At 40.4% G+C, this 25,750-nt stretch overlaps 1 protein-coding gene across 1 annotated transcript in view; it reads right to left on the bottom strand.

Moving 5' to 3' along the window:
- Positions 1-6,839: 6,839 nt before the first annotated feature.
- The window catches only part of LOC135880312 (histone-arginine methyltransferase CARM1-like), a 129,259-nt gene continuing 110,348 nt past the window's right edge, over positions 6,840-25,750 (bottom strand). The window contains exons 8-12 of the mRNA XM_065406572.1: positions 23,366-23,447; positions 20,490-20,575; positions 16,851-16,940; positions 13,763-13,900; positions 6,840-6,933 (exon numbers count right to left, since the gene is read on the bottom strand). Coding sequence (XP_065262644.1) covers positions 6,840-6,933; positions 13,763-13,900; positions 16,851-16,940; positions 20,490-20,575; positions 23,366-23,447 — 490 coding nt within the window. The remainder of the gene's footprint in view (positions 6,934-13,762; positions 13,901-16,850; positions 16,941-20,489; positions 20,576-23,365; positions 23,448-25,750) is intronic.

The raw sequence follows: 25,750 nt of genomic DNA, 5'->3' as shown, positions 1-25,750 counted from the left end.
ACTGGTGTAAAGTGTAGATGTAGCCTTAGACACCTTCCCGTAAGCTGTATTATGCTTGCAGTACTGCTGTTCCATCTGTACAACACACCACATGCCAGTTGCTTGACTGGCTGAGTTGAGAGAGAGAGAGCCATTAGAGAAAGGAATGCAGACTTTTGATTCTCACTGTTTAATTCATTGTCATGTATCCATTTACATTTGTGTCTTTTTTGGAAGTGGGGGTAATTTTTCACTGCATTGCTGAATGTGAATACGTATTGGTGAAGCCATAAGGAGTGAGCTGTTGGGCAGCACCAAATAGGTTTGGGTATTAAACTCTTGACCTGTACTACTTTGGCTAGAAAAACAGAATTGGTGTTTTAGGGCCCAAGTTTTAAGCTCTCAGTTCCATTGACTCAGCTCCTGCTCTCTCCCAATGCCTTGTTCCACAGCTCTGCCTCTGAAAGGCAGAATTTAACCCTAAACTTATGACCCAGTACAAACTAGTGAAAATATATATTTGGGGGAGGAGAAAAGAATTCTAGCTGCATACCACATATGGCTGAATGAAGAGGAAGAGAGCAGAATGTATATGATGTTTGTGTTTTTGCACCTGCAACTGCCATGGTTTGTAACTTGAGAGAAGAGCATGACTCTTGGAAATCAAGCCAAGAAAATAAATACCAGCTCCGCTATGCAGTTCCAGTGCAGTCAGAGCCAGATGCATCAAGATTGTTTCTGGGCATCATGACCATTGTGAGTGCTGAAGGGGTATCACAAGGGAAGATTTCTGAGTCTGGCACACTTTATAGTGTGCGGCAAATGATTATATTCCTTGGCAGTCTCTGTAGTAACATCAATCATGCTGAATTCTTTTAGTATTCTTATGGATTAAAATATCCTATTTATCCATTGGGATGAAGGACAGATACAGATAGAATGTAAGCTATTGAAAATGCAATTTATCATGAATAACTGTCCATTTATTAGTATTATCAACTCTTTTAATGCATCTCTACTTCTAGGGTGAAGAGAAAATAACCAAGAGCAGTTGAACAATAAGCTGTTAAGAAGTATCTCTTCCCTGTTACTTCTTCGAGCAGAGCCGCCTCAATGACTCTAAATCCTGCAGAGAATGAAAATTCACAACTCCTAGCTGTGATACTTAGCATGGCCCCCTGTGGTGCTTTTCTCATGTCTATGGGATGTATGGCAATCTGTCATTTTTATAAAAGTTTGAAAATAGCCTCTTCATCATTAAAGAAACATTGTGTTTCACAGGGCAGTCAAATTGATGCAAGTCTCAGGCAGCCCACCACATTCTCTTTGCTTCCTCCAGACATCCTCTCCCCACTTGTTTCAGCTTCCCTAAGCTGCAGTTCTCTGCATTGAGAGGACAACTGATGTATATAATGTTGTATCAGTTTTTAAATACGCATTGCCATCATGTTTGCTTTTTGCATCAATCAGATGTTTTCACTGACACATTTTAAAAGCATGTTTCAAGTGTATTCTAATTTTTAGAATAATAGACACGGAAAGACTTCTAAAACTGAGGCTTGTACATTGTACCACTTCAAGATAAATTGTGTATGCTACACGGTTACCTAAGCTTCATAGCAGGAAAGAAGAGAACATAAGAGATTATGAAAAAACTAAGACACACAGGACCACATTCTTAAATGGGAATGATGTGTGATGTATATAACACTAATCTCGTCCTCCATTTTGGATTGCAGTCTGAGAATAAATAGAATTTCTGAACTGAATAGAAATATGAATACCAGTTTGACCAGATCATCCTGATTCCCCCCACCCCCAAAAGTGACTAGTTATGAAATACTTCTAAATTGGTTAGAGTGCGTAACAAAGCAATAATTTCCACAGACTCTGTGTAAGCAGCTAATCAGATACATCCGCTTTTTTTCATTGAATTAATGTGGGGAAAACTACTTCATATCCCTGTTTTGGTTTTTTCTCCTTTCATCATGTTTTATTTTCAGTATGGTAAGATTGTGGGGGGAAGGGGAAGAGAGTAAAGCAAGTGGACTCCATCCACAAGGAGAGAGACCGCATTAGAAACTGGAAAACTCATTATCTGGAGGGAGACCTTGTTAGAAACTGTAGCATGGCTACAAGTTTCTCTCTTGACCTGCTGTGCCAGGAATAAAAAAGTTCCCTAGAAGTACTGGACAATCCGCAAGTTTCCACTGAGCTACAGAAACAGTAAAAGTCTCATAGCCCATATTTTATTTTTTATTGTAAACTGTATTAGCAGTAATTTACAAGTGTGTAGTGTTTCACTTTTATATCTACAGAGTAATCACAGAATATTTATAAGGTTTATGCATTTTGTTTCCATGTTTCAGAAAGAACAGAATTAATGAGTCCATATTTAACATTGGTAACCTATAAGACCAGCTCCAAACATATTGAAATCACCAAGAAACTTGTGCAGGAAACTCCAAGAAACTTACATATGAATATTGTGTTCTGCTTTTAAGATTCTACAATGTATCACATATATAAACATGAGGTAGGTTTGTTTTGTTGTTGTTTTTTTTTTAAAAAAAGCAACAAATGTCAACTTTGCCGAAAACCCAAACAAAAACCAACAACATTTTATATATATCAACAAAGCATTTCAGAACAAAGTAATGTGCTGTGATGCAAATGTGAGCCCAAGCAAAATTTCAGTTTTTAAAAAATGAATGGAACTGCAACATTCCCATATCACACTGCTTGCATAAAATCTTTTATTACAGATATGTACAGTTACAATCTGATTTTGCACAAGGACCAGCAAGCCTATTACTCTGAATAGGTTTTCAGTCTTATAGGTTACTTGGCTTGGTGAGAATCTAGTTTCTGTTTTTCGTTTGCCATATAACAATATATTCTAGGCATACCTAAAAATAAAAATGGATAGGAGAGAACACAGGAGTTAAAATAAAACACAGTCTTTGATGGCTCTAATTGAATTAAGCAAATGAAATAATTTCTATGTGGCTTTTCTGATTAGGCCTGGGGAGAATAGCTAAATGACAGCCCTTTAATATATATATATATATAAATAAAAGGCAGAATGTCAGATGTAATAAAGGCCCATAAGACAGGAAATACTGTGGGCCGGATCTTCAGCCAGTGTAAATCAAGCTAGTGTTGTGGAACTAGGGTGATTTACACCAGCTGAGGATCTGGATCTGGGTTTGTATTAAAAGTAAAATAAAATACAAAGTCACCAGAATGCTATTGCATATGCTAAAATTTATATGGAAGGTCTTTTTTGCTCTCCTTGTTTACAATTCTTGAGTTTGGTTCTCCATTGCCCTGCCTCCTGTGCAAAGGGAGTGAGACATGCTACCAGATCAAAATGGTAGCATTTTACAGAGCCCAAGGGCTTTCAGAAATATCTACTCTTGCATATATAGTGGCTCATGGCTAAGTCTCTAGAGAGCAGGGGCCAGAGCGGAAGCAACACTAAGTAGCTTTAAAGGAGCCAGACCCAGCCAATGGAGAACTCTCCCTGCGCAGAGGAGCTCTCCACCCACACTTCTTCTGTAAGGGGAACTATACGAGTGTCTGCGGCATTCTAGGGCGGGGAAAAGTGGGGATGTGGTGGGGTGGAGCAGAGTTGTGCTATGCCCAGTCATCCACTGGTGTGTTCCTGAGGGATTTTGCACCGGTGGCATAAGTTACAGCTGCCGTGTGCATTCTCACTCAGGTGCCCTCGTTTAAAAAAATCAGTTCCCCAACTTTTCATTTTAAAGAACTTGTCAAGGTTGAAAGACCTAAGTTTGAACTATTTGTTAGAATAGTCCATGTAACATTTAGAAAATGCTCCTCTCTTTTCCCTCCAACCCTGGGCTACCTGAGGGTGGGTTGGGGGGACACAACCACTGAACAACATAACAGTGATGCACAACCTTCCAAAGAGAACCCTGCGTGCTCATGCACTGAAGAGAATTAAATGGTTTATGGAAGGAGATTTCAGTGTCAAGCCTGCAGAGATTCCTGTATAGAGTGTGAGTGAAACAGTATTTTTTTAAAATATGAAAATTGTACTTTAAAGTCTGGTTCTACTTTGAAAAGTGCATATACAAATAAGTATTCACAATTTTTCATTCCTATTAGTCCTGCAGAGTCCACATAGCTAAGGGAGAGTGACATGGATTCTATTTCTTCTTGTGTATCAAACTGTTTACTAAGTTCTAATTACAAGATCAATCAATTATACCTGTGCAAGCCCAATGAAGACAGTGAGGATGCACAAGCATCAATGAGGGAAGAATTTGGCTTTACCGATTTTTTTAAACTAGAGGTGATGTTCAAGAAAGAAAGTCCCCAGCCTGACTTTCAGATCCCATGGTAAGTTTGCAGGGCTGGCATTAGGAAAAAAAATAAAAACTTGTAAACTGAGCACATTTCAACCGAAGAGTGTGAGGGGATAATTACAGCCCATGCAGTTCTGGAAAAACCCTCTCTTACCTGGATTGTGCTGGCAGCACCCACCCACAACATTTGCAAAAGGACCAGGTTTCCCCATGACCCACTGTGGGCATTACTTTCCTTTGGGAGCTGGGAAGGAATTTTTCCCTCGCCACCAGTTTGGCTGAGGCAGGGTGGGTTTTTTCACATTCCCCACACCAGATTTGGGACCCAGTGGGATGGAGCCAGGGGCCTAGGTTATAAGTTAACTGCTTAGCACATAAAACTGGTGCCAGATGTCCAGTGCAGGTACGTGCTATGGAAGGGATATTGTTATCAAATAAAATGGATTGGAAAAGGATTTGAAGGAAAGCATCCCTTAAGGGAGCTGACAAAGGTTTTTTTGGGGGCTTCTGTATCTAGCACAGGGGGGAGCAGACTCCTCCTTCTTTCTAGCCCCCTCAAGGGAACTGAGGAAGGGGGTTTGGGACTCCTACATCTAGTACAGCAGAGAGCCAATCCCCACTCCTGTTACAGTCCCCCTTCACCTCATGCAAGGGGAGGGCAGCAGAGTCCCAGCAACGGGATTGTGTGGAAATGATTAAAGAAGTGATGATGACCTCACTGTCCTGTTGATTGCTGGGTGCTCCCAGGTACGTTAGGTGAATAAAGTTGCAGCCTAATTAAACCACATCCATTGCCTCCTGTTTTTCTTCTGGTATGGGCAGACAATTGCACTCAACGGGGATACTGTACATGTCAAATGGCAGGTCTGAGGAAATGCAATTTTTACACCATGGAGATTTGCTTAGAGTGACTGCAGGTTTGCCCAATCTTTATTTATTTAACTGCATTTTAATGTATACACAAAGTGACCCACTCTTAAAAAGACAATCTCTAATGTGCTGCATGTATAAAGGAATGGGAAAATGCCTAAAATTTCACCACACACAGGGGACAGCCTGCCTTGAAAGGCTTACAAAGGAGTCATCATGTCAGTCTAATTAATGTGGGAAACACATAATGAAATAGGGAAACACCATTTCCCATGTGCACCTCTGAAAAGACCCTAGAAAAATCAATTCCACCATTTCTATTAGTCCATCAATTCTTTATGTTCCTGCTGCTGCAGTGTGAATGTGTGACAAGGAGGAAAAGGCAAGGTGGCAACTGCCTCAGAAACCAGCCACTACCTCCCCAACTACCTTCCAAAATAGCCTTACAGATTATGGAAGCAGCCCTCCTGAAGACTTGTGGAGTGGGGAGCAGACAGCCAGCATGCCCCAAAGTGAACAGGAAGCCCTTGGAAACAGGGTCATGAAGGAAGAAATGAGTGCCTGGAGAGGATAGGCAGCTGTGTAATAACATCCCTCATTACTTCAGTCACTTCTCTTCATACCTACTATGAGTTCAGCTCCCACAACTCCACGTGTCCTAAATTACTGTTGCCCTAAGTAGCAGTACTGCAAAAGGAGTGTGGGCCAACTGCAACCCGCCAGGTGCTCTGCAGCTGGAACTGCTGCTGCTGTCTGTAGGAATGGACAGGCTGTTATTCCCGCAGATCTCTGCCCTCTGTGAGAGTTGACGGGCCTGCTTCCTGGCTGTTCTGCTCTCCAACTGGCAACTTTTCCCAAAGGGAACTATGCAGCAGAGAGCAGCCCAACAAAAGCCCACTGAACTGGTTGGGGAGGGTGGTTCTTTCCACATGGTTTTTATAGAGGAAGGTGGGTTCTTGGCACCAGCATCTAATCTCAGTGAAGTTGCAGATTTCTCATGATTCACAGCGATGAGTCATGTGGCTGAAAGGTGCAACTGATTCTATGCGTAAATTAGCACCAAAAAATTCATCACCACATTCTGTGTGACAGACTTGCTGTGCTCAGTCACAGCATTGGACGATTAAGGGGCTTGCGCATAGTTTCCCTTGTAATTCTTTAATAAAATGTACATGTAATACTGCCTAACCATGAGACCTGTATTCAAATTAAAGACAAGAAAATTCCACTGTTTGTTAGTTGTGTTCCTGGTCTCAAAAAACAGTATTAGGACTCAACTTTAGTGCTGACATTTTTAGTCTCAATAGAACTCTGTATCTGTGTCGGGAGGGAGGGGGTTGTTGGCTATAATATTTATTTTTATGGCCTCATTTACGGAGAGTGCATTGAAGTTAATTTGTTGCACCTGTTTTAATGGAGAGTTTTTTAAATCTTGCCTTTTCCTCCTCAGAAAGAAAAAAAGCACAATTGCTGCTAAGTGTATAGTGATGGCTAAATGCTAACCTGTAGTTGTCTCTCCCTAGTAACTGCAAAAATAAATAGCCTGTAATATCAGAAATATAGCTAGCAAAAGTGATGTATTTCTGAGACAAGATCTCCCCATCCCTATATTTTACTATATTAATAATGATGATGTATTTTAGCCAAGAACATTTCTTACCTAAAAAATGGATTCTTTAAATCAAGGATGTTACCAGATTTAAAGCCTGTCTGGTCCACCACAGCCACAATCTGAATGTCGTAACTCTGTCTGTATCAAAAATAAAAAGTACAAAAAAGACAACATAACTGATCTACAATTATATCGGTAACATCTGAAGTCAAATAACAGCATTGTCAGCATACCTAGTGTTTGAGTTGCAAGCATTTGGTAAATGTAAAAAGCAAGGGGATCAATACCTCCGATTTCATATATGCTTGACTAAATTAATTCCTTATTCATAGCCAATGGGTAAAATGTACAAAAGTGCATGGATGACTTAGGATTCAACATCTAAAAGAAGCTACATAATATGCATTCATTGCAACTGAGGCTGACATTCAGCAATGAGTTTTGTTCGCCAAAAATGCAGTAAATATCATTATTTGATCATTACAATATGCAAGGCAGTGTATTTCTTGGTGAGTGTACCACACTGAGTGGTAGTACAAAATAAATGGCCAAATAATTTTAGCCACCCAAGTGCAATCACCCAGAAATGCATTTTCTGTAGGGACTTGTTGATAGGAAATGGAATTTACACATAAAAATAAGATAAACAGTAAAGATAAGTGCATCATTACCATAGATGACACTGTTGGTGGCCAGTCCAAAAGCTCAATTTGTGTCCAAATTTCTGAATAAAAATCTTACTATTTGTCTCTAGGCAGTACCAGTCTAGCTTGTCATTAAGACCCAGGAAATGCTCTGGGCATTCTGCATTGAGTATTGTTATTACTACAGGTTTGTTTGCATGTCACAGAACCATCAAGAACCACACAGAGTTTCTATTTTCCACAAATCTCAAACCAGTTTTAGGGTTCACAGCACTAATTCAAGTTGATGAACCACTTTTCAACTTAATTTAAACCCTCTTTCTCCTGGTGTGTGTCACTATTTAATTTTTTTTTCCGTAGTGGGAGGCTGAAGACAAGATACAAAATTGAAGGAATTATTTTTAGATGTTGGCATTTTTTTTCAGTTGCTACTGCCTCTGAAGATGTGCACTATTTGTATTCTTGTGCATGTATTTTTGCATCTACATGCAAAAGAATGATTGCCACAGAGGGCTGCTGCTGCCCTGAGCAGGAGACAGAGGACTCTGTGGAAGACTTGGAGGAACCAGCAGCCATGCTGATTGGCCTGCTAGAGGCAGTCCCAGTTGGTCAATAGTGAGGACAGTGTTGTTGTAGCTGTGTTAGTGACAAGATATTAGAGTGACAAGGTGGGTGAGGTAACATCTTTTACTGGACCAACTTCTGTTGGAAGGAGAGTCAAGGTTTTGAACTTGCACAGAGCGTGGTGTAAGCTCGAAAGCTTCTCTCTCTTACAACAAAAGTTGGTCCAATAAAAGCTATTACCTCACCCACCTTGTCTCTCTATTAGTAAGGACATCAGATACATGGCTTAATACAGTCCTGGGCTGCATCGGTATAACCCAGGACAGAGGAAATCCTCCCCTACATGGTTGTGGTGGCATAAATTACCCACAACCCCATCTTTGCTAGTGGGCAAACTGCCAACTAGTGCAGCCCCACAAGTGAGTGAAACCAGACAAGAGGGGAGTACGACCAGGGCAGATAGAGGCAAGAGATGAATTAGCATATCCCCTATCACCTGTGCTTTTATGGGACCATGACTTTGCTTTAAAGCGACTTCCTGCTGGTGGAACCGCCAAGGGAAGGCAGCAGTACAAACACTGTCTTCTTTCAGAGGCAAATTTCTTCCTTAGGTACAGCAGCCCTTGCTGATACAGGGAGTGAAATTTGTACTCCTTTGAAGAATTAGGGTAAATTGAGCCCTCAGAATGTTGCCCAGCTGAACAGAAAGATTGGAGAGAAATGCTGCCATGTGAACAGTCCAGACCAACTGTGTGCAGTGACAGACCAGATATAAAATGGTGGCAATGATGGCAGGGGGGTATCTGCCCCATGACTGAGTGGGTTTCCAGACTGGAAATCAGGAGAAATTTTTTAAATCAGACTGGAAATAAGGCTGTGACACTGAACCAGTGAGGATTAAGCACCTAGCAGATGGTTGATCTAAAAGCAACCTTTTAATGACATATGAGAAAAGTATTGAAATGGTAAATAGGGCCATTCCTTGTAGATAGTTATCAAAGCCATGTTAAGTAGACTACAAGTTAACATGGAGGCCTGTATTGTTAGAGGATTAAGAATAGATACTAATTGTATTTGTCTGTGTTTACCTATATCTTCTTAGAAATTAACAATGTAACCCGATTAGCTTGTGGATGCTAATTCCTTTTCATGTCTTAATTACACTATATTATGCATGCAGATGGTTCAGTTAACTTTAAGATCAAAGATGTAAGATATTGAAGGAAATAATATTACTTACATTGTCTTCAGCTTAAATTGTCTATGCCCATAATGGAATGCCTTGATAGTTTGAATGGCTAATTGCCTTATGTTAATTAATACTACTAGTGTACCTGTGTATACATAGGAAATAGAAGTTTAGCTTTAAAGCAACAACATACACTGCCTCTTCTTCATCTGGGAAGGCCCTTGCTATGATGTCTGCTGTCAAGAGGCTATCAGCCTGCTAGAGAACTATAAAGGAAGCTTAGGGCTTAATCCTGTTTTATCTCAGATCTGCTTTAACTTTGTTAAAGGGGAAGTTCAAGCTGCAAGACTGAGGTCTCCACATCTAATCTAGATTAGCCCGCAATTTCTCATGAAAGAATTTGAACAAACTCTGCACATAGACTGCCTATTGGACTATAACCTATTGAACTGCTTCTGGAAGGACTTTTACAAATCAGCAGGTTCACCATCTCTGTACGAAACAGACCTAAGAACTTTATTCATATCTATATCTATACATATATAATGATCTTTCAACCACAGTAACTCTCTTTCTTTTCTTTTTTAATGTATCGTAGATTTAGCTAATAAGAATTGGCTGAAAACGTGTATTTGGGTAAGATCTGAAATATTCATTGACCTGGTGGGTAATGTGTCCGATCTCTTGGGGTTGATAGAACTTTATATATGGTGAATAAGGTTTTAAATAAACCTCAATATATAGACTGGGCTGTCTGGGTGGGAGCCAAAGGCTGGATTGCTTAAAGGGAACTGTATTTTAGCTTATGGTGACCAGTAAGGTATCACTGAAACTGTTTTGTTACTTGCTTGGTGAATCTAATTATAAGAATAAACCACCAGTTTTGGGGATCATCTTCCTTATTCTTTGGAGTTTGTCCTGATTGAGCATTCTCAGTATAGCCCCTCCAGCGACCACGGTCACAAAGGCAACAGTGAAAGCTATTCACCATTGGAACAATTTACCAAGGGTTGTGGTGGATTGTCCAACACGACAATTTTTAAACCAAGATTGGAGGTTTTTCTAAAATATCTGCTCTAGGAATTATTTTAGGGGAGTTCTATGACCTGTGTTATACAGGAGGTCAGACTAGATGATCACAATGGTCCCTTCTAACCTTGGACTCTATGAATCTATGAACTCTATGCAGTCCTTGATTGCTTCTGGCTGCCCAGAGAGCAGAGGTGGCCAAAGGTGCCTTAATACAATTTTGGTTGGCAAGAAGGTTTGACCTTTCCTTTTGCATGAAAACCTTCCAATCATGTATGCTTTGGTAACCTCCACAATGGATAATTACAATGCATTGTACATGACAGTATCTTTCAAGACCATTCTGAAACTTTGTCTAGTGCAGAATGTGGTTGCCTGCTCTCCCCCACATGGAACAGATTATATTGATGCTCCATGGACTGCACGGGCTTCCACTTCATTACCTGATGCAATTCAATATGTTGCTTTTAACGTATAAAGTCCTGTATCATTTGAGTCATGTCAATCTTCAAGACCACCTCTCTGTGCAACTGAAATCAGTGCCCTTTAGCAACCAGTCTCTATTTTTGTATTGTGACAAAGTTCTACAACCTATCCTGAAAGATGATCCTTTACTCTCATAGATCTTGGGAGACAGACCTGTCCTCGCTTACAGACAACCCCCCAACCTAAAGCAAATACTCACCAGCAACCACACATCACTGAACAAAAACACTGACCCAGGAACCTATCCTTGTAACAAAGCCCGATGCCAACTCTGTCCACATATCTATTCAAGTGACGTCATCATAGGGCCTAATCACATCAGCCATACCATCAGGGGCTCGTTCACCTGCACATCTACCAATGTGATATATGCCATCATGTGCCAGCAATGCCCCTCTGCCATGTACATTGGCCAAACCGGACAGTCTCTGCGCAAAAGAATTAATGGACACAAATCTGACATCAGGAATCATAATACTCAAAAACCAGTGGGAGAACACTTTAACCTGTCTGGCCATTCTATGACAGACCTGCGGGTGGCTATCTTAAAACAGAAAAACTTCAAAAACAGACTCCAACGAGAGACTGCTGAGCTGGAATTGATATGCAAACTAGATACAATCAACTCAGGATTAAATAAGGACTGGGAATGGCTGAGCCATTACAAACATTGAATCTATCTCCCCTTGTAAGTATTTTCACACTTGCTTCTTATCAAACTGTCTGTACTGAGCTATCTTGATTATCACTTCAAAAGTTTTTTTTCTCCTACTTAATTGGCCTCTCAGAGTTGGTAAGACAACTCCCACCTGTTCATGCTCTCTGTATGTGTGTATATATATCTCCTCAATATATGTTTCACTCTATATGCATCCGAAGAAGTGGGTTGTAGCCCACGAAAGCTTATGCTCTAATAAATTTGTTAGTCTCTAAGGTGCCACAAGTATTCCTGTTCTTTTTTCTAAATTTAAGATGTTTTCTCCCTGATTCTATATGTAATTGAAAAAGAAGCACCCTTTAACTCATTAAATTTTGAGGGAAGCTCATTGATGCACCAGACTTTTAAAAATTATTTAAATGACTTTAATAAATTATAGTAAATTTTGGACTTAACATAGGCTGTCAATTTAAAACAGGTTTAATTTTCAAAAAGAAATATGTGTTTAATGTAAATAAAAGCATGTGATTTTTTTTTAAATCACTGATTTTTATCCACCCTGATTTGCGGAACATATGCCACACACACACTAAATAGCCAATCACACGCACATGTATAAACAGAGTGGATGTGGACAGGCATTCAGACACCATAATGACAGGTCTGTATAAAACACTAAATAGATAAAAATAATCAATTTTAAGGATTCATTAAGTGTCAAGTTTCAGAGTAGCAGCCATGTTAGTCTGTATCCGCAAAAAGAACAGGAGTACTTGTGGCACCTTAGAGACTAACAAATTTATTTGAGCATAAGCTTTCGTGGGCTACAGCCCACTTCTTCGGATGCATCCCACGAAAGCTTATGCTCAAATAAATTTGTTAGTCTCTAAAGTGCCACAAGTACTCCTGTTCTTATTAAGTGTCAAGTTTGCTTCTACATATACTTTCATCTAATCTTTGTCATAAATATAAAACCCTGTCCTTAAATCCTTAATCCAGCAAAACTACTAAAGAAGCTGGGCCAAAAATCCATCAAAGAAAGCCAAGATACACTGGAACTTCCAGAAAGCTTACTATAGTTCATTTGCCAAGGCAGAATTGCAAGGAAGACTATACTACTATGTAATTACAGTAGCAGCTGTATGGTCACTTAGTGCAGCACACTGGTTCTCTCTTTACACATTTAGTAACTGATACTTTTTACTTTGAAAGGGATGTATTGTGACTTGTGTTATTTATCTCCCTTAAGAAGAGCTCCTAACCCAAAAACTTGGAAACTGGAAAAATTCCCACATTGGGCATTTATTGCAGGTGTGAATGAAGTGCTTTGAGAGTGCTTCTACCACTTTTGATCTTATGAGAACTCTCTGGACTCATAAGGCATATATCCAGAGTTAAACAACAACAACAAAATGATTCACATTTCTACATTTGCTTTCAGTTACAAGCACACATACACGCAGGTGTGCTGGATTGAAATGAACCAGCTGTGCAAACCAGTCTCTTCAGGGAATGTTTTCATAGCAGAGCACAGGGGTGATAGTTCTCACCTCCCATTGACAGCAAAAGAGTAGGAATGCAGCTAACTAAATCTGTTCTGACAAAAATGTACTCCTTAGAGAATCATCCTCTTCACTAGCCACACTAAAAAGGGAAGGTTGTGTCTCAGTGATACATGAGTAGTGTCGTAAATAGGGAAAAGTGCATCCATAGGAAATCCTTTTCAGAAGTGAAAATTAGCAAGGATATAGCACCACCTCCACGTTACTTGTCCCTAACACAAGACTCACTAAGGGAAAAAATACAAATATTCAAAATCTGCAGAGGAAAAATGTTGCATTGAAAAAATGAGGGTGATGAATGCAGAATGAGATATCTCAAAAACCACTGACAAACTGGGACAGGTGTGCACTTCAAACTAAAGAACACGCTGCTTCTGACAATGTTTTTCCTTCCGTGAAAATCAATTTTGCTGTGCTAAATTTGGGATTGTGTGGATAGACAGATGCTTATAGGCACTGAAAGCTGATCTGATCTTTAAATTGGTTGATAAATCAAGTCATTCGGCAGATGTACATTGAGCTAGTAGTTTTTCCAACCTCCACATGATACATGGAAATACGCCTTTCATATTTTGGCAAGACGTGTTTCCTTTGGGCACCACGATGAAGGGTGAATTTATACCCTGCAGTCTTGGATGTAGAGATGTGAAGCACTAAAACAGACCCTGTGCAACTTGATTTTTCCATTTCCCCAGCTTTTTAGACTGTGTATTTGTATCCCTGATTCTACCCTCTCTATACTACTAACTACCCTAATGGGTGCAGCATTTTGGAGAACCTCAGCATCAGAGGCACACCACAACGAGACGTCTCCTGGAGTTGCTTTGCCACTTACCGTTTATTCGCTACAAACAGGACTTTCCCTGAGAGAGTTTCCCCTTCTTTGGCAAAGAGGGGAGTCTGAAGGAGGCAGCGTACTTGATACCAGTGAGTTAAAGGTTCCGTCGGAGCAGTTGACAACCAAACAGTTACCCTAAAAAAAACAACAACAACAAAACAATACATAGGCTCCTTCTCATTTGTTCTATTAGAAAGCAACACAACTTATATACTTTAAACTACTTATGAATCAGTTGTGCAAAGTGCTAAATTCTTGATTTATAAGTGTCACTGATTTACCTCCATACCTCTTCCCTTCTCACATCTAGTATGACAGACCCACACAATTAAGGTTCGATCCTGCATCTGAAGGATGGGAAATGGGCAGACATGCATCAGGGCATACATGCTCAGCAGGTTTGCAGGCAGCAACTGAATTAAAAAGTACTCAATAGCTGCCCTTAGGCCTTCAACTTCTCCTCCAGAAGTAACATCACAGCTGGGCTTCATGTAGTCCTGCTGGGAAGGAGGTTATTGCTTTCTAATGTCAGATAAGTGCTATTTTTCTAATTTGAGGGACTTTCTTCCCATTCCCCTTCTTCTTACTGAAAAAGCATTTTGTAAAACAGCTGCCTGGAAAGCCATGCAATGGATATTGAAAGAAAAAGAGGGAGAGGGCCTTTTATTTTTTCCGTAAGGGAAAATTGGAAAGATTATTATTGATATAGTTTGTCTCAGTGGGAACAGCAGGAAAGATAGAATGAAAAAGGAATTCAACAGAGGGTCCTGTGGCACCTTTAAGACTAACAGAAGTATTGGGAGCATAAGCTTTCGTGGGTAAGAACCTCACTTCTTCAGATGCAAGTAATGGAAATCTCCAGAGGCAGGTATAAATCAGTATGGAGATAACGAGGTTAGTTCAGTCAGGGAGGGTGAGGTGCTCTGCTAGCAGTTGAGGTGTGAACACCAAGGGAGGAGAAACTGCTTCTGTAGTTGGATAGCCATTCACAGTCTTTGTTTAATCCTGATATGATGGTGTCAAATTTGCAAATGAACTGGAGCTCAGCAGTTTCTCTTTGGAGTCTGGTCCTGAAGTTTTTTTGCTGTAAGATGGCTACCTTTACATCTGCTATTGTGTGTCCAGGGAGGTTGAAGTGTTCTCCTACAGGTTTTTGTATATTGCCATTCCTGACATCTGACTTGTGTCCATTTATCCTCTTGCGTAGTGACTGTCCAGTTTGGCCAATGTACATAGCAGAGGGGCATTGCTGGCACATGATGGCATATATAACATTGGTGGACGTGCAGGTGAATGAGGGTGCCACAGGACCCTCTGTTGCTTTTTACAGATTCAGACTAACACGGCTGCCCCTCTGATACTTAAAGGAATTCAGTTATTCCTCCAGTCCTCTTTCCTTCATTCATAAACTGTTATTAGTTAGTGGACACTATTCCTTGTGTTAAAAAGCCAGAGGAAATGTGTGTTAAACTTGCACTGTGACTGGTCCTGAAGGGATCCTATTTGATTTTTATTGTTGTTTTTAAAACTTTAAAATATCCATCTGCCTTCAAAGAACAATCAAACATCCGGGGATTTGGTCCATGATGAAGGCGAGGCTTCAAATGTAACAACTCACGTGTCTATTCTGATGTATACTGTGTTTGTAACCCTGGTATCTGCACACCTAGCCAATGTTGATTCAAAACAGATGCTCCCTACAGGACCCTGTATTTTCTATTCTCTCTATTTCCAGGAAGTAGGATGTTCATTTCTCCCCCATCTTCCCTCTGTTATTGGGTTTTTTGTTTTGTTTTTGGATCTAATTAAGGGAAATGATGGCAAAGAGATGGGATTGTCCTGAAAATAGTAAAGTTTGTGGTCTTTCCTTTATGCTGTGGCAAGGAGTCTCCCTGCAGAGGACCACCCATTGAGAATGTCCTGTTTCCAGCTTTCATGCCTCTGGCCAATGAGATTTCCATAAGTCTCTAAGGAGACTGTGGTTGTGAAGATAGGGGCAGCCTGTGAGATATCCTCCATCCAGCCCTTGAGATCTCTGAATACTAAGAACAGGAATTTAAACATGACTTGATATTTAAACGGTTATCTGATGCAGTGATCAAAGTCCCACTCCTGTCAGCCGATGTTGGTCAGCAGACAGGGTGCTGCATTCTACACCAAAATGGAGACTTCTCTGGTTGATATACTTCAATCAGCTCCCACATAACTGGAAACTTTCTCTGCTGCTTTGTGCCACATGGGGCTAAAGATAGGCTCTATTGCGAATCCGCTTGCCAGTAAAATTCGAGTTCTACAGTAAACTACTACTTTTAAAAAAAAGAAAAAAGGGAATGTAATGTTATTAGAAAAATCCTTACTCGGTGAGCCTTATATCAGGGGCTGATGAAGGGTATTTATCAATAAAAATAAAAAGAAAATCAAATAATTAAAGACTTAGCTTCCCCGGGTCTGGTAATAATTCTTTGTTTCTTGAGGATGTGTCCAATTCTCGTATCAAGTTATTTAATATGAAAGAAAAATCCCACCCCCCCATAGGACATGATTTTTTTGTTAGACTTAGGATGACATTCTCTCTGCTGTGGAGAAGTTTACTCTTCTTTTCCCCTGTGCAGTTCCACCACTTACTTTCCAGAATACTAAGTAGTAGCACAAAGCACAGCAGGTCCCAGCTGCTCTCTTGAGATGCCTCTGGCCCCCGCAAGAAAGACCAAGCACATGTTCCTGTTCTTCCCCATAACACTGAACAGTTACACTCAAATAAGACAATAATTAAGGAGTTGTTTTTGTGCAGAAAGACATAGGGATGGCACCTAATAGAAAAATACTTAAAAATCCCAAACTATCACAATTCCTGAACATACCCCACATAAGGTAACAGGGAACAACCCCAACCCACAAACTGCTGGAGGCAAGAATGTCAGTGCTGTGTTGTCATTCCCATGGTTGCTACCTCAGGAAGGCATTACCTACTGGGAATAACATGATAAGTTCAACATTAAAGTAAGATCACACCTTCCTGCATGAATAAGGAGGCAATTTTTTCTGCATTTAATGTTTCATGGGAATGATTAAAAAAAATACATACAGTGATCCCACAAATGCCACGTCAAACCAAAAAGCCAGGCCATGGATTAGTCCGGACTGCATCATCTGGAAAACGAAGGGGATTTCCACTCTGCAGGAGGAAAACTAGAATGTTGCCAGGTTAACATACAAACGTAGTGCAGACAAAATTCCAACAGAAACATTCTACTGAAATCTGTCTGGTAGGGTTTTCCACACTTCTACCTTTACCACAACAATTTGTGCTTGAATTGTCACCTTCCAGATAAAATCAGTTAAAAAAATTACACTAGATAATTCTTTTACATCATTTAGAAACATATAGCTTGATTTTCAGAAACGCTGAACAACTGCAAATCCTAATGAAAAATTCAAGTGCTCAGCACCTGTAACGTTAGGCCATTAGCTGTTCTGTATGCACTCTGCAGCTTAACCCAGTGCTACTGCATTTTTGGGACAATAATCTAGACTTCTGTGCGGGGAGGGAGTTGTTTGTTTTTTAATATAAGGGATGCTCAAATATGGTTTTTCAAACATAAGGCTGTTAAATTTTTAACAGCAGCTGCAGAAATTCACTCCTCAGAAGCAATAAATCCAGAATAATGACAGCAAGCTATTTGTAGGATTATATAACACCTACAATGGTCCATGGTACTTTTAAAATAAAAACAAGTGATGTGTGTGTGCATGCTCATACACATATGAGAGAGATTCTCTGTACCCGCTTTCTTTTCCCCTATGATTAACACGGTTGTACAGTAGTTTTAAATAATGTTTCAAATTCAACCACTGCCATACTTCTCAAAACTTTCATTAAAAATCTATATGATGAAAGGCTTTCACCTACTATTAAAGGCAACAATCTTAAAAAGATTTAAGCATGTGCTTGACTTTAGGCATACAAGTGGATTCCTTGGGGATCTTTAACATGCCACCAAGACAGCCACTGAAAGTGGAACAGAAGAGACATGCATTCTCATCCTTTCTAAAATCTCTTACAGCAGAGTCAACACTGACCAGAAGTCCAATTTTTTTTGTAAGGAATTTGAACTCAACCTTCTAAATAAAGCTGATCAAAAAATGGAATTTCCATCCTGCAGAAAATTCAACATCTTTTCCCCCGTCTCAAATAAGGACAAAAAGTCAAAATATCGTAACTTGTTCTGAAAAAATATTGTAAAATGTTCTGGAATTTTTTTTTTAAAATGTTGAATGGCTTCATTTAAGCTTTTCAATTAAAACTAAAAATTTCATCACTCCCCCACTGAAATGTTACATTTTGAGTTGAGTCAATATTAACCTCTGCATCTGCCTGAGCCATGGGACTCCCAGGATGCAAATGGCAACTCAGTGCACAAACAGACAGACTGTAGTGCCTTATGGGATGTATAGTCTGGCTGAAGAGCAGGTCCCATAGAAAAGAGACCTGGAACTACAAGTCCCAAGGGGCCCTCAGCAGTGCAGGCAGATGCAGAGATTAATGTTGACCTGAAACATAAGGTTTAAATTTTACTAACAGAAAACTCCACTAAAAATCTCTCTTTTCCTGCAGAAAAACTTCTATTTAGATTAGGGTCATATTTCCTGCAAGCTTTACTCCTGAGCCAGAGGCAAGCATGCTGCTAATTAAGCCAACAGGCAGTAGAATATTACTTCACTTCACCTCCAGGATTACCACTAAGTAAGGCAGTACTTCTGGGAATGACATATCACTGGCTAAGTAGCTACACTCAAATCTCTGCCATTCCTGGGAATATGAACCATAAAACTAACACTTGGAGGGAATGGTAATAATCAGAATAGTGATGTTCACCAGTTTAGAGGCAGGTATGGGTAGCATACTTAAATATTTCCTGTGAGACTCATTGAAGCAAGCCAGCATACTAACCAGGTGAAACTGGGAAGCAATTCTCTCTCACTAGACCATGCTATTGTGCCATAAAATACAATTGACTGCAACTCATACTGGAACTATAGGAGGTCTGAATTTCATCCAAAAGAGCCTGGCAGATGTGTGTAGGAGTCTGTGTCTGTCTGTAGTTCCTGTGGTGTTCCCTGAAAGAGACCCAAAAGTTCTCCCATTCTGGTAGGGTACACCTCATTCCAGTTGTGTACTTAGGGGCTGTCAAGCTGCACAATGGTCTAAAGTTTGGGGTGAAAATCCTCAACAAAAAGTTTAGAGGCAGGCGGCAGCCAAAGAAGCACCATTAGGAAGCTAATAAGGTGCAGCTAAGCCTTTTTAGGCTGCATAATTTAAAGAGAGTTACTCCAAGAAAGGAGAGGGACATGCAGGACAGGGGGTTTGTGGCAATGCTACCAAGTCAAATGGGGATTGGAATCTTTCACGGTATGTAGACTGCACAGTGGGGCTTGGTCTGTCACCAGGATGAAAAGGGCCCCTGCAAATAGTGCTACAGAGAAACCACTGCTCCCTGGTATACAGATAATGTCTTTCTATAGTGAACTTGCTTGACCCAATCTCTCTCTCTCTCTTTGCAGGAATGAAAACATATACAAAGGCTACTCCACCAATGCCTTTTACAATTAATTAATCTAAAGCCAAACAGCAACTACCTTCCCTGACCCCTCATTCACGCAGCATTTTATCCAAGTGACATTATTCTTCTTGGTGCTGGAGGTACTGCACAAAATAAAGGAGCTGTTATGAATGTTGTTTCTACACCATCAAGCTTTAGTAACTTAAACATTCCTGTACAAAAGCTATTTTTCAAAGACCTTATTGAAAGAGAAAATACATTCTCGAGTCAGGATAATCATAAAAACTAGTACAAAATTGCAGTGATTTTCTAAGGCTGGTCAAACAAAAGGCTCTGCATTGTTAAGATACTGAATGAGCTGGCAACACATTCAGTCTCATAATTTCCACTGAATATTAAAAACAAAAATTAAACTAAAAGATCAGGAATAGGAGAACTCAAACGGAACCTCTTAACCATACATATTTTTATTACAAATCTCAAGCAGGCTGCATATCACAGCGACTGTCTGTATAAACAAAATCACCACATAATTCGGCACAAGCGGTGGCAACCTGTGTACCGCACATTTTCCCATTCAGATTCGGTGTTAGCTTCAAAGTTCTCCTGATGCCCAAGGAAATCTTTCGAAGCCTTGTTTTCACTTCCCTCCCTGGCAGGTTGTGAGGATTAATGAATGTCTGTAGAGAGCTCTGAAGATGAGAAGCCCTATCTAATAGGGATGTGTGTCGTGAATAATAATCTCCCCAACGGCCTGAATCTTGGCATATCTGGGGGACCTGAATGTTCCTAAATATCAGTAAATGTCATCCTCAACCCTGCAGAATGGTCACTCTTCTTGAAGAAAATAAACACACAAGCTATTATTTTCCCTCCCCTTTAGAGGGATTTTTCTTTTCTTAGGTTCATTCCCAATAAACTACCATTAATGAAAATCCTGCTGCCTCAATACCAGTTACTGAACAAATTTACTACCCCCAATGTTGCATATGTGCTGCTGTTGTAGGGGGTAAGAGGGCACTGCAGGTGACAATTCTGATACATTGCTAGAGCCACGCAAGTAATGTACCATGGACCACAGCTCCAGCCAGAGCCAACAGCTTCTTCTAAAAACACAAATAATTAAAAAACTGGGTAAGAATATGACACTGATCGATACTAACCTATGCAAATCTTCCTCTTCAGCTTCTGTAAAGTTAACAGTGTACTTCACTGTCCGAGCCATCAAAATTCTGATGTCGAAAGTGTCCTGAGGAAAAAAGTCACAAATGTTATCATTTTGTCTTGCCACCTTCTAAACTAGGTATCTGACAAAAAAGAAGATATCTTTATTTATTTTAATGACACATTATCTTTAACATGTGTCTCTAAAAAACACTCTACTGGAGTTTACATTACTATTATCTGCAATTAATGCATTTGATAGTTCACTTATGTTACAAAACTTTTTTAAAGACCCTGCTAAATCATACAAAAATACTTTTCATTTTGTTTTCATCAACAAACACACAAATAATTCATGTGGCCTCCTCCACCACACGTACAATGTTTGACCAATTAGAGAATTCTGGAGATATGAAGAGTTAACTACAACTACATGCGAATCAAAATTATTTATGCAGAATAGTAACCAGGCTAGGAGCAGTCAGTACACCCATAATTGAAAACATCTTTTTCCCACCTCCTTTTGCACATCCACTAATCCAGACCCTCCATGGACACAAACTCCCAGTTGATGTTAAAATCTTAGCACAAACTCTGCTTGTGATATACACTGAATTTAAAAACTAGAGTCCCAATGGGGAATGAAGTGTATGTATGGGGAAAAGGCACATCCCAGGGTGTGTGTTTGTTCATTTTAACAATTGTGTGTGGTTTTTAATAATACACTCTATTATTGATCTTAATGGAAGGGCATAAATTAAGAAAACAAAGGCTTATAAACCAAGCACACATCTTTACATATACATATATATCTTATATAGGACGTGCTTTACCTCTACAGATTAGCTTCATTCTCTAGTGGACTGCCAGAAAGCGTGATATAACCAACACAGTGTGCATGTTGGAGTGCTAGGTTGAATAGCTGCAGAGACCTCACAAAGGGCTGAACCAGGGCTGGTGGCAAATTTTTGAAAAGCTCAAAATTTAAATGGAAAACGAATTTTGTTACTTTTTGCCATTTTTCAATCAAATGGAGTCAGGCCTGATGCCAAAGAGAGAGAACAGAATTGAAGAGGCTTATTCTGAGGCAGCCAATAAATAGGAACATATGTAAAAAAATAATGGTTGTCTTTATATAGAAAGCTGGCTACCAGCTTGATTTTTTTTATTTTGTTTTAATTTGCATGGTAGAGGAGGGAAGGGAGAAACAAAAGTATAATGCAAATTCCAGCTGAAAGCTGCAATGCCTCTTTTAAGGATTCTGACCCCGCGAGGGTTGGGTGGAGAGAGAGAGACCTTTACATGCAGTGGACAAGGAAGGGACTGTTCAGAACTGTGAAACCATGGAATTTACAGGTTTAATGCTTTTGGAAAGGCACCAATATCCCTAAAACCCAGGAAAACAAACTATAAATGGTAAGACATGAGTGGTTTAATGATAAGCAGCCGAGAAACCAATGACTAGAAAGTTGTAAAAACTAAAGAGCTTTAAAGATCTAGTTTTCTTTTAATTCTGTAACAAAACCCACACAGGTTTGTTTAAAAAATCATCAGCAGCTTGTAAACATAGGGCAGTGGTGGCGACGGTTTGAGAGCAATCAAACGGAAAGATAGAGGGACAAGCTAGGTTTCCTCTTTAAGTAGGGTACACAAGAGGCGAACAGCTAATGTTGAGCTTATGCCTGCAGCTGAGGAAACTCTGGGTCTCTAGACTAGGTCACTTGAATTTATTGTACTGATGTTACAGTTTTCAAACATAGTATCCCAAACTGGGTACAGAGTCCTGATCACATAACAGACTGATGTGGGCATAAGTGGTGATCCCTGGAGAAACAGAGCGGCAGTTTAAGGTAAAGAGAGCTCAAAAGTATTAATTTTCAAAGCCAAAACCAAGTGCATTCAGTCCTATGACCTGCCTGAGATTTTGCAGAGTCACCTGGAGTTCTTTGGATTGCAACTTTGCTTTGAAAAGTTGTCTTCTCAGGAGCTCACCCAACATAACAATAACTCTGTTTCATCTGTATGCTAACATCTCTTCTGGCTAAGCCAATGCCAGTACCTCATTTACTATTATAGTGCAGGTGAAGGGGACAGAAATAGTTATAAGGGAGCTGTGCAGCCAAGGACATAGGGGTGTGGGGGGAATAGGGGCAGGTAAGCCACAAAGATAGCTGGGCTTTTCTGGGGGATGACCTAGAAACTAGACGATCTGCAGGCTGCATTGCCCCCTTTCCCCTTGAGAAAAAACGTTAAGTACACCTCTACCCTGATATAACGCGACCCGATATAACACGAATTCGGATATAACATGGTAAAGCAGTGCTCCGGGGGGGGGGGGAGGGGGGCTGCGCACTCTGGCGGATCAAAGCAAGTTCGATATAACGCAGTTTCACCTATAACGCAGTAAGATTTTTTGGCTCCCGAGGACAGCGTTATATCGGGGTAGAGGTTTATAAACTCATTGCACTTTCTGTTCCTCTTTTTTCCCTCCAAGAGGGTGGCATGTAACACATCTCCTCTGAACAATCTCTCTGTTGACTTTCACACCAGTAAATGTAGATAAGCAAGGAGGAGACGGGATGCCGTGAGGATCAATCATGACAGTTTGGCATACTATATATGAAGTAGCTGCCACAGGGGCATACAACTCTGCACTTCTGTTATTCATGACAAAAGAGGAAGCCAGGTATAGTACATACAGTAATTAACCTCTGACTGGGATGCTCCTGGTTCTAACAGAACTGGTCACTGGAAGCCAAAGTTCTGTACACAAACCAAATGACACTATACAGTTACTGTTCGAGCTCTCCTAGACAGGGTACTGCAAAACTTCATGGAGGGGATGAGTTAGGCAAGAGAGAGAGAAAATACTTACTACGATAGGTTGTCGGAAGTACTCATCCACCGCTGCACTGCGGAGACTGGACAGATTGACCCCATAAAAACACTGCTGGTACCTAGAGACAGTAATGTATAGTAAAATATTTAGTGGAAGAAGTCTCTCGGGGCTCTCACACCCAGAGGACCCATGCACAATTATGTCTCCAAACAGAATGTGATGTGTGGCTGAACACTTAAACCCCTTCCTAGAATTTGTGGCGAGCTCAAATAATCTCCGTCCCCACCTCACTCTTCACCCCCACACACCACATATGCACGTTCCGGGTTATTTCCTGGCATCAGTGAAATCGACTGCTGGTTAGACTATCTTGTGCATTCTTCCAGGTTGAGGAATCTGATGCCCTCAGGTAAACTGGTGAGAGGCCTCTCTGCATCAGGAAAGAGCTCCCGTACTTCACCTCTTACTGGCACGGCACAGAATCCACAGACTGGGGGAGGGGGACCTAAGGTGGCTTTAAGCTACCTTTGTGCTCTCCCAATCCTGGGCTGCTCTAGGAACTGGAGAGGCTTCTGGAACAACTGAAAACTGCCCCGAGGGCCTATTCTAAGTTATGGCAGCCTCCCTAGGCTGCCTTGTTGGCTGCAGTGCTGCCCAAAAACCCTACAGCACTGCAGGGTGCAGCCCCATCCTGACACACCCCTGCAGCCCTCACCGTGCCCCCTAAGCTTTCAAGGATGTCCTCTGAAGACATCTTATGGCTGTCTCCACAGTGCCTGTGCTGAGGGGAATTGTACCCTAGCTGGATCGAAGGCTATTAGGGCCCCTATATATGTCTCTGGCCCTTTTACCAGGCATAAAGGGGGAAATGGGTGAGAGGATCTCACCCTAAGTGAATAGGACTTTTTTTAAACAATAGAGACAAGTTACATGCTCAGCTAACCAAACTGTGCCAAGCCCTCACTGACAGCAAATCCAGCCCCCCTGTAAAACTCCTTTGAAATTAAAAATACCTGCCACCAATAACTACCCAGAGTCTGAGGTTTGACCCTCTTATCAATCCAATGGAGAGCTGAAAAAGGCTAGAGACACTCATTAAAGCTCAGCAATTCTCTGGCAATATAAACAAAAAGATGTCTGCAACCGAGGCAAATTTCTAATGGTGAAATCATCATCCAGATGCAAAATCAAGGTCTCAAGTCTACTGCAGTCTCTGAAAACACCTTAGGAGAATGCTTAAAACCTCAAATTCCTGTTTTAACTTTAAAGACATCATACAAATATTTTAAATATTATCTGTATTTTTTTCCAAAACACAATTTTTATGTTTAAAACAGGTTAAGAATGCCCCTTTCAGATGTATTAACTTTGCTTTAAAATATTAATTTAATTATTTAATCTGCTACAGTGTGAACTGTGTCCTATGTCCCATTTCCAAGTGAAAGATGCTTAAAGGGAGTACTGTACTTCCCTTCTTAATGGTAAGCCTAGCAGAAGAGATCATCTAATGCCACCAATCACAGGAGATCTTCTATCCCCTTTTCAGCATGATTACTGATGCACAACTAGAGAACCTCTTATCTATTGTGGCAGAAAGTTCAGTTAATCAATTGAAACCTCCCCCATTCATATGGAGGGAGCATAAGAATTTCTGTGCATCTCAGTGGTTGGTATTAAACACTGGACCACGCTCCCTTAAAATTTAGTCTGTGCGGTATTATTCAATGGAATGTCCATTCAATGAAATGAATTATCTGGAGATACTAGAGAAGAAAGTCTGTCTCTCATTTAAGCTGGGGGCAGTCACAAAGTACACAAAAGGCAAAGAACACACTGTTTTAACCACCTGGTGTATATTTATGCTTCGTACCGACCTTCAGAAGGCTTTTCACAACAGAAAGAGCGGTCCCCTCTTGTAAGATACATTGCAAACAATCACCCTTTCCAGCAATGTGCCATCCTTGATTTTGACACACACAACACAAGTTAATTTGCATCTGTCAAGCATCAGGGTAAACTAGCCTTGAAGTGTGAAATAACAAATCCTGCCAGGGCCTCGCTGGATCGTGGCCATTATTGGATTTGGATAGTAATAATTCTGTGTTTGCGTTAACTATTTCATCCTTCCTTCCCTCCACTAATAAACAAACTATGCATACTCCTAGTAACTAGTGATATGACATGCACCAGGATTCTGCGATCAGGTTTTTTTGGACCATTTCACAGACCTGATGTTTTCACAAGAGCCAACTCAAACTGCAGTTCCAGCCATTTCTTTTACTCTTTTGTTGCTTACAGCAAATGGGACAAAGAATGTGAAAGATCTGCAGCAAAACCCCCTTCAGACACTATTAGCTACATAGGAAGGATTATTAAATATACAGCAGGCAGATTTTCTAAAAAACAAACCAGGGAGTTAAG

This window comes from Emys orbicularis, chromosome 6 (genome assembly GCF_028017835.1).
Source record: "Emys orbicularis isolate rEmyOrb1 chromosome 6, rEmyOrb1.hap1, whole genome shotgun sequence".
NCBI classification, from domain to species: Eukaryota; Metazoa; Chordata; order Testudines; family Emydidae; genus Emys; species Emys orbicularis.
The sequence above is the reverse complement of the archived record's forward strand: the minus strand, read 5'-3'. Positions and strand labels throughout refer to the sequence as shown.